Below are 13,224 nucleotides of genomic sequence, written 5' to 3'. Positions count from 1 at the left end.
CACAGAGAGAGAGAGAGAGGCAGAGACATAGGCAGAGGGAGAAGCAGGCTCCATGCACCGGGAGCCCGATGTGGGATTCGATCCCGGGTCTCCAGGATCGCGCCCTGGGCCAAAGGCAGGCGCCAAACCGCTGCGCCACCCAGGGATCCCGGGAAACATGCATTTTGAGATCCTGTGCATACCAAGTAGGAAAATGCACTTCCCAAAGATAAAGATTTGGATCACCATACATTATACGATTTAAGTGCTAACAACTTATTCACCTTACCTTTCAAAGAAAGAAGGCAATATGAAAAACAAAATTATCTATTTCTGAGGTCACAGTAACATAATATTTTCTCCAGTTGACAGGATATTAATAACTTGGACAGTAAAAAACTTATTAAGTGACAAATGTTATAATTTAAAACAAAAATGTAAATACAAAGTGATTTTAAAGGTTTTTGTTTTTGTTTTTGTTTTTTTTAGTTCTTTTTTTAGTTTTTCTTCCTTCCCTCTTGATAGGCTATTCTCAGATTACCCTCAGGATAGATTTGAGCACTTGGTGTATGAAAGAACCCCAATTTGTCACCATGTTCTTTTCATGTGCAGCCCTCCTCACTGTCCAATTTTTATATCTTACACAGATGCTGGAAAGGATCATAAAGTATAAACATACTCCCAGAACCAAAACAAATGGAAAGAGAGCAAGCACAGAAGGCACACTGAGTTCTTGAGAGTAGCTGTCACATACATATGAGCTACAATTACCACTTGCGAATACTCCAAATGTACCCCACCACCATACAGAAGTGCAATGGCAGCCAAGAAGCAAGAGTAAGGCTGAAGTCCCAAGACTTCTGTTACTCTCAGAGAGCAAACCAGCCTCCACCACATTAAGGAGCCTGGCCGTTCCCAAAACATTTCTGCAAGGATCACAGTAACACTCTGCTGTTTGCTAGACAAGTGAAAGTGGTGGTGGACAGAAACAAAATCCATTTCTAGAAGAAAAACAACTCTTCATCTAAGAAACTATGATTGTGCATTAAACCATCATGTATGAAGATTTTAAGATTTTTTTTACATTTTTAAAAATTTAAATTCAATTTGCCAGCATATAGTATAACAGCCAGTGTTCATCCCATCAAGTGCCCTCCTCAGTGTTCCTCACCCAGTGACCCCATCCCCCAACCCACCTCCCCTTCCACAACCCTTTGTTCATTTCCCAGAGTTAGGAGTCTCTCATGGTTTGTCTCCCTCTCTAATTTTTCCCACTCAGGTCTCCTCCTTTCCCTTATAATCCCTTTTACTGTTTCTTCTATTCCCCATTTGAGTGAAACCATATGATGATTGTCCTCCTCCGATGGACTTACTTGACTCAGCATAATACCCTCCAGTTCCATCCACTGTTTCCATTTGTCAAAACAAATGGTGAGTATTCGTCTCTTCTGATGGCTGAGTCATATTCCATTGTGTATATAGACCACATCTTCTTTATCCATTCATCTGTCAAAGGACATTGTGGCTCCTTCCACAGTTTGGCTATTGAGGACATTGATGCTATGAACATTGGGGTGCACGTGTCCTGGCGTTTCACTACATCAGTACCTTTGGGGTAAATACCCAGTAGTGCAATTGCTGGGTCGTAAAGATTTTCTTTATTTATTCATGAGAGACACAGAGAGAGAAGCAGAGACATAGGCAGAGAGAGAAGCAGGCTCCCCACAGGGAGCCCAATGCGGGACTCAATCCCAGAACCCCAGAATCACGCCCTGAGCCCAAGGGAGATGCTCAACCGCTGAGCCACCCAGGTGTCCCATCATAAAGGAAGATTTTAAATAATGTGCGATTATAATAGTTTCTTTCTTCACTTGAAAATTCTTTACAACTGTTTGCTTCAACATTTCTCTCTCTCTCTAGCAGACAATAAAGTTTATGAGGGTAGGAAGTACATCTCACTTATGCTAGGTCCCCTAGAACCTAAGATATTTGAAAGATGACTATGTTTGACAGATTTTTATTGGTTGGAAGAAATATTTGGATGGTTAAATGGACAAGAGATGGGTGTAGATGGGCTGGTATTTTTTAAGGCTTTTTCTATCATTCCATTAATCTTCCAATTATCCACAACTGTTCCACTCTGTGATGCAGCGGTACCTCCAGAGCCAATGAGAAATGTAGCAATATTTCCCCTAAATACTCCATGATTCTCAATTACATTACAGTTGATATTTCCACTCTGTCTTCTCTCACTGTTAACATCCTGAGAAGCAGGGTCATTTAGTATAAATATTTGGGAATATGACAATTAGTGCTTGAGGTTCTGCTATAAAGCCTTGGTTACCTCACTTCCAGACCTTCAATTTCCTTATCTGTAAAAGAAAAATAACACTCCTGACCTCACAGAGTTGCTGTGGAGGTCAAACAGATATTTTATGTGAAACTACTTTGTCAACACCAAGACACTATAAAATGCAATGCTAAATACATTTTAACCTGTGGCTCAGTAGTTCAGGAGAGTTTCTTACTTTGGGTCCACCCCAAGTTCAGACCAGGGTCCTGTTATAAGCATGATGGCAAGGAGATGGAATGGGCAGCCTCCTTCCACCTTCTTATGCTCATCTGGGGGGCTCTTTCTTAGGGGTGCTGGCAAGATCTCCATAAAGATCAAATGAAGAGCAGCAGAGCTGCCAGTAGTGTAGCCTATGGCTCAACCAGAGCAGCAAGAACCAGCAAGAAGAGCTGTACACACACCTCTAAGTGTAATGGCCTGCGCATGTTTTTAACCTGATCTGTAGAACAAAGGACGTGAGCTTTGTTACAGCTCCCAGGGACAAGTTCTAAACCCTGGCTGCTAGCTGAGGGCCTGTCACCCTATCAGGTCCATTACGGACACTTAGAGTCCCCAACAGACAGACCAAAGTCCACATTTACTCATGTTGGTTGCTCTGGATTAGAATAACCCAATATCTGAGGTTCAGCTCAACTGTCACCTGGACACTCTCCTCAATAGGGATAAGCTCCTTCCTCAGAGATCTTACACCAATAACTATCCTTGCAGTCATGTGTGGACCAAAGCTGTCTGTTTACAAGTCTTAGCCCCTACTAGACAGTAAGATCCTCATGAGCAGGGATCTTACAATCTCATCTTTGAAACTACTGCAACCCATCCTGTTCAATATTAGCTGAAATAAATGGAACTTTTTTTTTTAAGGGAGAAACAAAATGAGCATCTACATAGTCTGTTATTTACATTAAAATGAGCCACAACACTGTTCCCATATTCCTTTCTTTACTTAATTACTATCAAGGATTACTACTTTTTAAAAAGATTTTATTAATTTATCTAACAGAAAGACATAGCAAGAGAGAGAGCATGAGCAGGGAGAGAGAGAAGCAGACTCCTGGCCAAGCAGGGAGCCCTACATGGGGCTCAATCCCAGGACCAGGGATCATGACCCGAGCCAAAGGCAGATGCTTAACCGACTAAGCCACCCAGGCACCCGAAGGATTACTACTTTCATCCAACCTTCTCCACCACCAGGAAAAATGCCTCCACTCACCGTGTGGAACCAATGCTTCCACTCACCATATGAAATCTAAGGATATAGAGCCTATTCTGGGTCCTAGGGGATGTGGTTCCCTGGTTGCTCACTGAGTAAATCCAAAGTTGGTAAATAGCTGCACTAATTGGTCCTGCTTTTCATCTTCCTAGACCTGCAGGGGGTACTGTGGTTAACAATGTTCCCTTACCCCACTGATCGTCCAACAGCCACGTAACTATTTCAAGCTTGCTTAAACAGTGCGTACACTTCACATGGCCAATGAGGGAGCATGATGCGCTTACCTATCAGGCTCAAGATTTGAAATCTTTGTACCGAAATCATCAGGAGACATAAACTAAATGCAAATAACAAAATGTTCCGACTCTAAGTGCTTCTTCATTTAGAAGGTTTTTTTTTTTTTACCTTGTGTAAAATCTCAAGATTGTTTTTTTAAAGGGGTAGTGGGAAAAAGTCTGAGCTGAGAGTTGTGAAAGCTGGTTCTCTTTCCCTGCTTCTATCTACCATCTGTATGTGCTTGAATGAGTCATTTCTAAAAGCACCAAGTTGTGCAATCTTAAAAACAATTGTATAGAGTTCGATCAGGTATCTCTGAAGGTAGGTGTCTGAGATCGGGTGCCCTCAAAGCAGAGGCTGCAAAGGGGCTTCCTGCATATGTGATAAATTGGGGGAAGCCAAGAGAGAGAAGGAAGCAGGAGAACGAGCGAGGCAGGGAAGGGATCTCAGCTGGAGGCCCGCGGAAGCCTGCTCCCAGGCAATGCTCTGGAGCACAAACTGCACCCAAGAGTTATTCCAGCAGGGAGCTAGCCTCCCATAGCTGCCAGCACAGAGACCATGGCAAGATTCGCCCCCAAGGAGGGAGGAGGGTTGTTGCCTTGCTGGCAAGATGATGCCCATGGGCAGAAGGCTGTGCTCTAAGCGAGGAGCAGCTGGAAGCCATTAGCAGCTGAGACAGGAGCTGGGGGTTAGGGAGGTGAGGGACAGAAGGTCACCAAAAGCATCTACTGAGAAGGAATAGGTGTCTATGACCCAGTTCCAATATTTCAGAGAATCCAGAAGAAGTTACACATTCTCCTAAGATGATGGTACACGGTTAACTAAGAGGTCAGGAAGCGGCTTTATCAGTCTGCTCCGTAATGCGGGCGACCTCCTGCTGATCTGAAGCTTGAAAGAGTTAGGGGTATCTTTGATTAATGTAAAGAGGAAAAACTAGGTCATACTTAATAAATGCCATATGCTGATTGACTACACACTTCCACAACACGGAGTCCAGAATAAGTGAAACAGAAATGTGCGAGGCAGCCAGCGCTGGAACGCGAAAGGTCTGGAGCTCAACAGGTCTTCCAAAGTAAGTCCTGCAGTGCTCCGCACCAGGGCATGGCGATGGGGCACTGGCCATCTTCCGGCTCCCGTTTTTCATATGTAAAATGTATTTTGATAATATCAATATATTGCACTGATTGTTGTCCCAAGCCCCCACCTTCAAAATTGTGTGAGAGAATTCTATAAAGCATTGCCAAGTGATGCAAAAGAACCTCTCCATGTCTGAACTAATACAAGCTGAGCCCACTAACCCTTTCATAAGTTTCTCTAACCCTACAGTTGCTTTAAAGGTTTTTTTATTTTTCATTTTTAATTGATCTCTACACCCATCGTGGGGCTCAAACTCACAACCCTGAGATCAAGAGTCACAGGCTCTACCCACTGCGCCAGCTAGGTGCCCCCTAACCCTACTTTTATACCCAGTCACAGAAACATACAAGGACAGGTTATACAATGCAATCTGGTGAACCCATTTCAAAGAAAAAATAACCTCCTAATTTGTGATTCAGTTTTTTATGTGGAAACACACCAACATTAACTTTTAAGTCTAAGTTAGGCCCTCAACCACATTCACGCATATAGGATATTGTATGAAATACGTACAAACATATATAAATATATACAATATAAACATATATAAAAGCATATATATGCGTCTTTAATGACATAGTACACAAAGGAATGAACAAGTTAATAAGTGTTTTTTAATGTGTTTCTAAAATGTTCTACAATACAAGAAGATCGACTTTTACATCACATTCAAGAGAAACACTACATTAAAAAAACACAAAACCTGGGCCATCTGAGTGGCTCAGTGGTTAAGCGTCTGCCTTCGCCTCAGGTCACAATCCCCAGGGCCCTGGGATCTAGGCCTGCATTAGGCTCCCCTCAGAGAGCCTGCTTCTCCCTCTGCCTCTCTGTGTCTCTCATGAATAAATAAATAAAATATTTTTTTAAAAAATTAAAAAACACAAAAATTTGCCATGAATAGCTTCCTGTTTAGTTTTGGTTAAGTTCAGAAATTCTTAGAAACACAGCCAGAGACCCAGGGACTCAGACCAGGAAATAGAAGGGCCAAAGCTGAGAATGGCTTTCCTTCTGGAGTCTCTCTAAATGCCTGGCCATTCTGGCGTGTAACTTCAACTCACTGCAGGGCAAAGTGACACACCAGGGCTGGGTATATTCACCACAAAAGTGCTCCTCCAAATGTTAGTGAGCCTAGGGCTGATTCGTGGCAGCTAAGGGTTTTTGATGCCCTAATTGTTTATTTACTTTTTCTTGGAGGAGAAGCTGGTCCTCTAAGTAGAATGAGCTAATCACCAGCTTAGTTCTCCCTTCTGCCAAAACAAACAGCTTCCAATTACTGCTAGGAAAAGCTTCTGATCTCTCTAATCAGCTACCTAAGCGAGCCTATCAGTGGTACTTTATAGGGTGAATAATGTCCCATTAAACAAGAATCTCTTACCACTAATAAAATTCTAGACCCATGGGGCCAAGGCTGCCAGCAACCTGCTACTTATCTTCCAACACGAAGGTCCACTGTTTCCCCAAGCAGGGCCGAGTTCTGGCAAAGAAACAGACACACTCCCCCCTCCTCTGCTGCACATGGGCTACTATTTGTTCCCAAGTCCTATTCTCTAGAGCACGGAAAGCGCAGGTTCTAAGTCTTCTAATACTTAGTGAAATGACTCTATCGTTAAGGCTCTGAGACTGAGCTCCATGCTTGCCATAATGCACAGGACCAAGGGAGACAACAGTGGGCTCCTCTAGGAATATCCCAACTAGCATAAGAGAGGGAGTCACTCTTAAGTTAAATGAGATTCGCTGAAGAGGAATTTATTTCAGACACAGTCTTCCCTCCTTTCCTTCTTCTTTAATATCCTAAGGAAGTTGAAAAAACAAGTGTAGAGTTTCTTTCCAAGTGAACGCTGGTCAACATCATAAGCTCTGATGCTGTGGAAAACTCTAGGAAGAACCTCCATGGCAAGTGGGCTTAAGCCTTCCCAAGTGTTCTGCACCTTTGAAAGACAAAAACCCACACCAGGGCCGCTTCCTGGACATATGATCAATGCATGTGGTCCATGCTCAAAGGGACAGTACCTGGGGCTTAATGCTCTGGGGTCACCATATTGAAATCTCAGTGTTTTTATCCTGAGTTCATGTTTCATATGAGAAGTCTGATGGAATACTGGAGCTTGTTCTGGAGGTTTGGAGCCTCAGATCACACATGATCCTGCCTCCCACTGTTCCTTCACTTCCTCAGGAAAAGTTCTCAACTACCCACTCCTTTGCCCCTGGCACCCCAGTCTTCACCCAGCTTCTCCCTTCCTACTTCTTGCCCCAAAATGACTGTCACACTCTGGGCCCTGCAGGGACATGGACAAAGGTCCAAGGAGGGTTGATGCATGCAAGAGCCACAGCATCCCAGAATACAGTGGTGGCTGCCCTCAACTCATGCCGGAAGCAACACCATGTGTTTGGTGGGTGGGCAGCCAGAGTCCAAGACTTTCAGGGAGCAAGCCCATCCCTGGTACAGGTATGTACTTGCATCCAGTAAGGAGGCTGCAGTAGACTTGGCAGTTGCCACTGGCTGTCATTTGAACAGTAGGGGAGAAAGAGAGAGACCCCTGGCTCAACTTTCTGAGGACAACATCTAAAACAAAGTACAATGCAATGGTCTAGAAGCTTGCAGAAGAGAGTACCAAGCAAGTGTTATGGCTGAGCAAGCATGTATGCATCTGGCACTCTCCAGGCATGAGCCAGGAAATACAAAGTGTGAAATGCTGGTGATTCTGCATACAAGTGAAATGCTCTGAAGTTTGCACGTAAAACCGGCACTGAATAATATAAAGATGAAGTGCAAAATCCATACCAAAAACTTAATTTTTAAATTTTCCTTTACTGAGAACAGCACGGAATAGCAAATCTGAAGCACCATGACAAATGGAAAGAGCCACAGAAGAAGGAAAAGCACCTTTAACTCTTTTTTTTTCTTGCTATTTGAAAGAATGGACTATACATTTTCATTTTGCACTGAGTCCCAAGAATTATTAGGTAGTTAGTCTTGAAGTAAATGAACCAATTAACCAATAAAACTCAAAAATAAGAACAAAACCAAAAACCGGTAGCCACTGTCATTCGGGACCCAACTCCACTGTCTATTAGTTGTGTGAGTAACCTATGTTCTCAGCATCTCTGTTTGCTTATCAATTAGGAAACAAATAGTACCTTCCTTATATGGCTGCTGTGGGGTTCAATGAAACAGGACTTGTAGGACACCTAGTACAGAGGCTGTACTTACTAATCTTCCAATCAGTGTTTGCTCCGTTGCTACCATCACTTTCATTATCCCCAACATGGTCTATGATCTCCACCTTGCCAGGTAGGTACCTCTGTCCCATGGGAGGCTGGAAGTTCAAGAAGGTGGTCTGCCCCAGCTACCCATCTACAAAGTGGCAAAGCTGATGCAGAGCACACCTGCCTGGCTGCAAAGCCCACATCCCTGCTCCATACCCCACAGCCCAGATCTCATCTTTGTTCCACAGACAGAAGATGTCCTTCCCTACTGTCTCTGTTCGTGGGATTTTAACAACATTGTGTATATGATATGGGCAAACTTGAAATGGCAATGTGCCAAATGCCCTGCACGCAGAGCCAGGAATGGATATCCTGTGAGGTGCTAACTTGTACTGTTTCTTTTCATGAATGAGGCCAGCATTTAGTAGCAACCTGATGCAGTTCACCCACCTATCTCCCTTTAGTATGAAATTCTGAAGTTTTCCATGTCAGGGGCTGTGCCAAATATTTCAGGAATTCCCCCATCACCACTGCCATCCCCATGCATTAGTATTGAGTCCCTTGGGACCCAGTTGATGGCTGCACAGTGGACAGGTGAAGCCTGCCCAGCACTGCAGAAGCAAAGGCACCAGGTGGGCACCATCTATCTACCTGTATCCCTACAGCCTCATCACTGCAGGGCTGGGAGGCTAGAGAGCATGTGGAATTGGGACAGAGACAATTAGGTTCCACCTGCCTCTGCAGACCTGCTACTCTAGGGCACTGCCCCTAGCGGCTTCAAGTCTCCATCTACACCACGAGCGCGTAGGTTGGGGTCTCCATAGCTGAGCCCTGGCCGCTGTCACACCTAAGAATCTGCACACTTCGCTAGCCTCAAGGATGGAGATAAGCCTTCTTCCATCCTTAAAAAGATGCCTAAAACTGTGTAAAAGAAGTTGAAAATGGCCACCTGCTCCAGAAACAGCCTTCTGCTTGGGCTCATTTGCACCAGGGGGTGGGGTGACCCTGATAGAAGGGGCTCTTCCACAGGCTTCCTCCAGCCTTGGCCTTTGCTGTTAATAGATACCACGTGCCCAGCAAGGAGCTGGCAGCAGCCTGACTCCTCCATCATCTCCCAATTATTTAACAAGGGGGAGGGACAGGGAGGCTGGAGGATTTAGAAGGAGAGTGTGTTGCTGCCTTTTCAAATCTTAAGAAAGCATAATCCCTGCAATTTAGGTAAATCAGATAGGCATTACCAGGTTAGGGTTAAACCTCCACGAATGGCTGGGCCATTGATGGCAAAAACAGCAGTTATTAAGTCCTAACAGTAATTTGCAGTGTATCCCACCCCAGCTAATTAAAATGTAATCAGGGTTGTCTGGCAATGTGTACTCTGTCAGCAGTTTTTCTTCCGAAGAGAAATCATGCCAGGAGACCACAAGAAAAGCCTTTCATGGGAATTGGCTTGATCTAAACTGCTTCTTTAGCCGCTTAAACTGTAAAACAAATAAATTACAGCAACTGACAATTCAATTAGAAAGAAAAAGAAGAGAGAGAAAGAAGAGAAGAAAGGAAGAAGAGATACTTTCTCTCCAGCAATGGGTTGCTCTGTTGGGTTTTGTCGTGGATTCAACAATAGTGTAGCATCTTCTCAGGAGAGTGACTTGCAGGGCAGGGCAGGGCAGGGCAGGGCAGGGCAGGGCAGGGCAGGGGCGGCGGTTTTGAAACCTGGTGGCTGGGGAGGAGCCCTCTCCAGGATGTCCGCGTAATTTCAGTTCAGGACGGCAGCACTCGCTTTCCCCCTTCCCGGAGGAATCCGGAGGACCGCAGAGGGTGCCCGTTTCTCCGAAGCCCACTAACGTGTTGCTTCCTTGAGAACGCGCGCTCAGGCACACGCAAACTCGGCGGGCTGGGGCAGTTTCTGAAGACCCCGACTTTGAGTCCTGGTGCCCCTGGGCGCCAGGTTTCATTAGCTCTAAGGCCAGGATGAACACCCCGAAGGCTACAGGGAGGGTCTGTCGCTACAGTCGCCTCCTCTCACAGCTCAGTTCCCAGGGCCCCTGGGAAAGCCCCTTTAACCTGCCCAGGCTGGAGGGGCGTCCAGTTTAGTTCTAAGGTCAAAGGGCTTATCTTAAGAACCTGCCAAAGAGTCCTGGGTCCCCATCTAGCCTCCGCAGTTTTCCCTGCGGCCAGAAGTGAGTTAGCGTCTTGGAACAGGTGAGCCGCTAAGCATAGAGGCGAGAGGGCCAGGTAGAGAACGATGGCACTCGAGAGAAATAAGGCGTCTGCGTGGACGATTTCAGAGACCCGCTGGGAAAGGCAACCGGCCGCGCCTCCGCAGAATCCGCAAGCCGCGTGAATGCGTCCCCGGCATCGCGGGTTCCCACGCCAGACCCGCGGGGAGCGCCTGGCCGCTGAGCTCCCCTCAACCGGGCCGGTAATCCACAGGCGCCGCGTGTGCGTCCCCCTAAACCTCCTCGGTTCACACACACGCTCTCCCACCTGCAAGCTGCAAGGACCAACTCGGGCTGGGGGGGGGGGGGGGGGGTCACTGACCCCAGGGCGCTTGTCGGAGCATCCATCCACACACGGCCCTGTAAGCCCCGATCCCTGCATCCCTTCCCTGACTGTCCACACCATCCACTGAGTAGACCTACAGGCTCCGGGGCTCCGAGCTGGGGCGCGCACAGCTACCAGCAGCCCCCTCCCCAACGCACACGTTCTGGAAGACACCACTTGGCCCCAGGACCCGCCTGGGGCTCCGAGGGTGCGCCGCTTGCTCCGGGCCCGCCGAACGCGAAAGCGCCGCTCAGCAGAGACAAAGGTGTCGGCCGCGGGCACCTGCGGGGCTGGGCGGGTGGCGCGGGTCCCGGGGCGCAGCTGGGCGCGCCTCGCCGGCCTCGCTCTCCGTGCTGGCGGCACCCGGGACCTTGCGGGGCGTCCCGCGCGCGGAAGTCCGGGGAAAGTAAGACGCGCACAGCCGCGCGCCGGCACCCGCAGAGCCGGCCCGCCTCGGCCCGGAGGGCGAGCGCCCCGCGTTCCCGCTGCGGGGGGCAGTTACGGAAAGATGCTGCGGGTTTCCTTTTCCTCCCGGGAGCAAGGGGGCGGCCGGAACGGAGGGGTTCGAGCGCCCCGGCTGCAAAACGCACGCGGCAGGAAAGCGGGACCCGCCGGCCAAGCCGGGCGAGAAGTTTGGGCGCGCGGCCCCGCGGCCCCGGGGGCGGCGGTTCCCGTACCTGGAAGTGCTGGAAGAAGGCGGAGATGCGCGTGATCTGCAAGCTCAGGCACCTGGAGGCGCAGCGGGCGCGCTGGACGCTCCCGGCCGACAGGGACTCGTCCAGCCGCCGAGCGGCCGCCGCGCCGGGGCCGGCAGCCAGGCAGCCCCCGGAGGCCGCCAGCCAGAGGCAGAGGCTCAGGGCCGCGCCGGGCGCCCCGGGCACCATGGCTGCGGGTCGGGGGCGCGGCGCCGGGCGCTGGCCGAGGCTCCCAGCTCCGCGCCGGGGCCGCACTGCCGGGAACCTCGCGGCCGCCGCAACTCCGCTGGAAAGTTCAATCATTCAACTCCAGCCCCGCGCCCGCCGCGCCAACCTCCTCCCCGCCGGCCTCGGGGGCGGGGTGAGGGTGACAGGCGGCCGCGCCATTGGCTGCAAGGAAAGTGAGTGACAGGGGGGCCGGCCGAGGGCCGTGGGCAGGTCCGAGGGGCCGCGAGCCCCCGCGCTGCAAGGCAGGGCGGCGCCCGCCGGTCCCCTCGGGGCGCCCCACTCTGGGTGGCGGGTCTCCCACGCTGGCGCCCCCACAGTCCGCATCCGCCCCCCGCCCCGCCATCCAGGTAAAGCTCAGGTGTGAGCGAGCCCGGGCCTGGCATGTAGGTGCCCTCTTGGAAAGGAGGGCCTCGGGGCCCCCAAGGGCGTCCCACCTGCCCACCCACGGAAGGCCGCAGCGCCTGCACGTCGTAGGCTTCCTCCCCGGGTGCAAGCTTCGCTCGTACTTTCGCATATTTTAATTGCCTTTTTTCCCAAGTAGTGGAAGGAGCTAAGGAACAACTGAAACGGTTATAAGACGAGTCAGAAGCCAGGCAAGCACATTTGACTGACATCTTCCTCCCTCCCTCCCGCCTTCCTTCCTTCCTCCTTCCGCCCTTCATTCCCTAATACTACCTGGAAACCGATCTGAGTACATGGCAGGTGACATTTCTTAGGTAGACACCCCTGGTTTCCCTGGGTGTCGGTTCTTCTGGTAAACATTAGTCTCCCAGGGTGAGTTACTCAAAACAGAAATCTTCCTCCAACTTTTCCCCTTGTATCTGCCCCAGGCCTCAAGATTCAGCCCCACCATCTCTTCCAATCTTATCCCATGCTCTCTGCCACCTATGTTCCCCGTCCCTAGAGGGGGCTGTGCCACGAAGGAGCTGTGGCAGCACCTGCAATACACCGCCCATAACAAAGGTGATGCTTCCCGGAGCTCCACTGGGAAGTGACAGCAAGGAGCTAGGAGGCCCGAGACAGAGCTGTGATCCTGAAGGCCGTGCCTGACGCAAGGGGTTATTTCTTTACCACAAAGACCCACGCACACTCATATTCGGGTGCTGACCACCTGATACTCCTGTGTCCTGACCTCTCCACATTCTCATACCCAATGGCACTTATGTGTTCCAAAACCTAGTAGCTCCACAAGCACACAGCCAAGCACAGCTAATGTCTAGATGCACTCAACCTGCCCGGAGATACATCACAAAGTGGGATTCTTCTTCACATAGAACTTAGGCTCCTTCCAATTTCCAACCCCTCCCACCTCCCCATTCTTCCGCACATTTTCCACTCTGTGGTTTTAAGGTCTTCCTGTTAAATTATAATGACAACAACCATCTACAGTTATCCTATTACACCTATGGTTCTTTTTCAATACATATCATCTTCTATGTATATTTCCTCACATAATTAAGTCAGCAAGGCCAAACAGAATTCTTTGCTTAGTGTGTTTCTCAATGAATTTTTAAAAATCAGAGTGGGCTCATTCAAACGGTTCTGTAGGAAGAACTGGCTTCAGGAGTGTGCAACCCGTACCACCATACGGAGGCCAT

At 49.0% G+C, this 13,224-nt stretch overlaps 1 protein-coding gene across 1 annotated transcript in view; it reads right to left on the bottom strand.

Annotated features, from left to right (window-relative positions):
* ANOS1 (anosmin 1) overlaps positions 1–11,705 on the bottom strand; it is a 186,989-nt gene extending 175,284 nt beyond the window's left edge. Inside the window, exon 1 of the mRNA XM_072816087.1 lies at positions 11,381–11,705. Coding sequence (XP_072672188.1) covers positions 11,381–11,701 — 321 coding nt within the window. The 5' untranslated portion in view covers positions 11,702–11,705. The remainder of the gene's footprint in view (positions 1–11,380) is intronic.
* Positions 11,706–13,224: the final 1,519 nt, after the last annotated feature.

This window comes from Canis lupus, chromosome X (assembly GCF_048164855.1).
Source record: "Canis lupus baileyi chromosome X, mCanLup2.hap1, whole genome shotgun sequence".
NCBI classification, from domain to species: Eukaryota; Metazoa; Chordata; class Mammalia; order Carnivora; family Canidae; genus Canis; species Canis lupus.
Note: the sequence above shows the minus strand (reverse complement) of the source record. Positions and strands in the feature narration are given on the sequence as shown.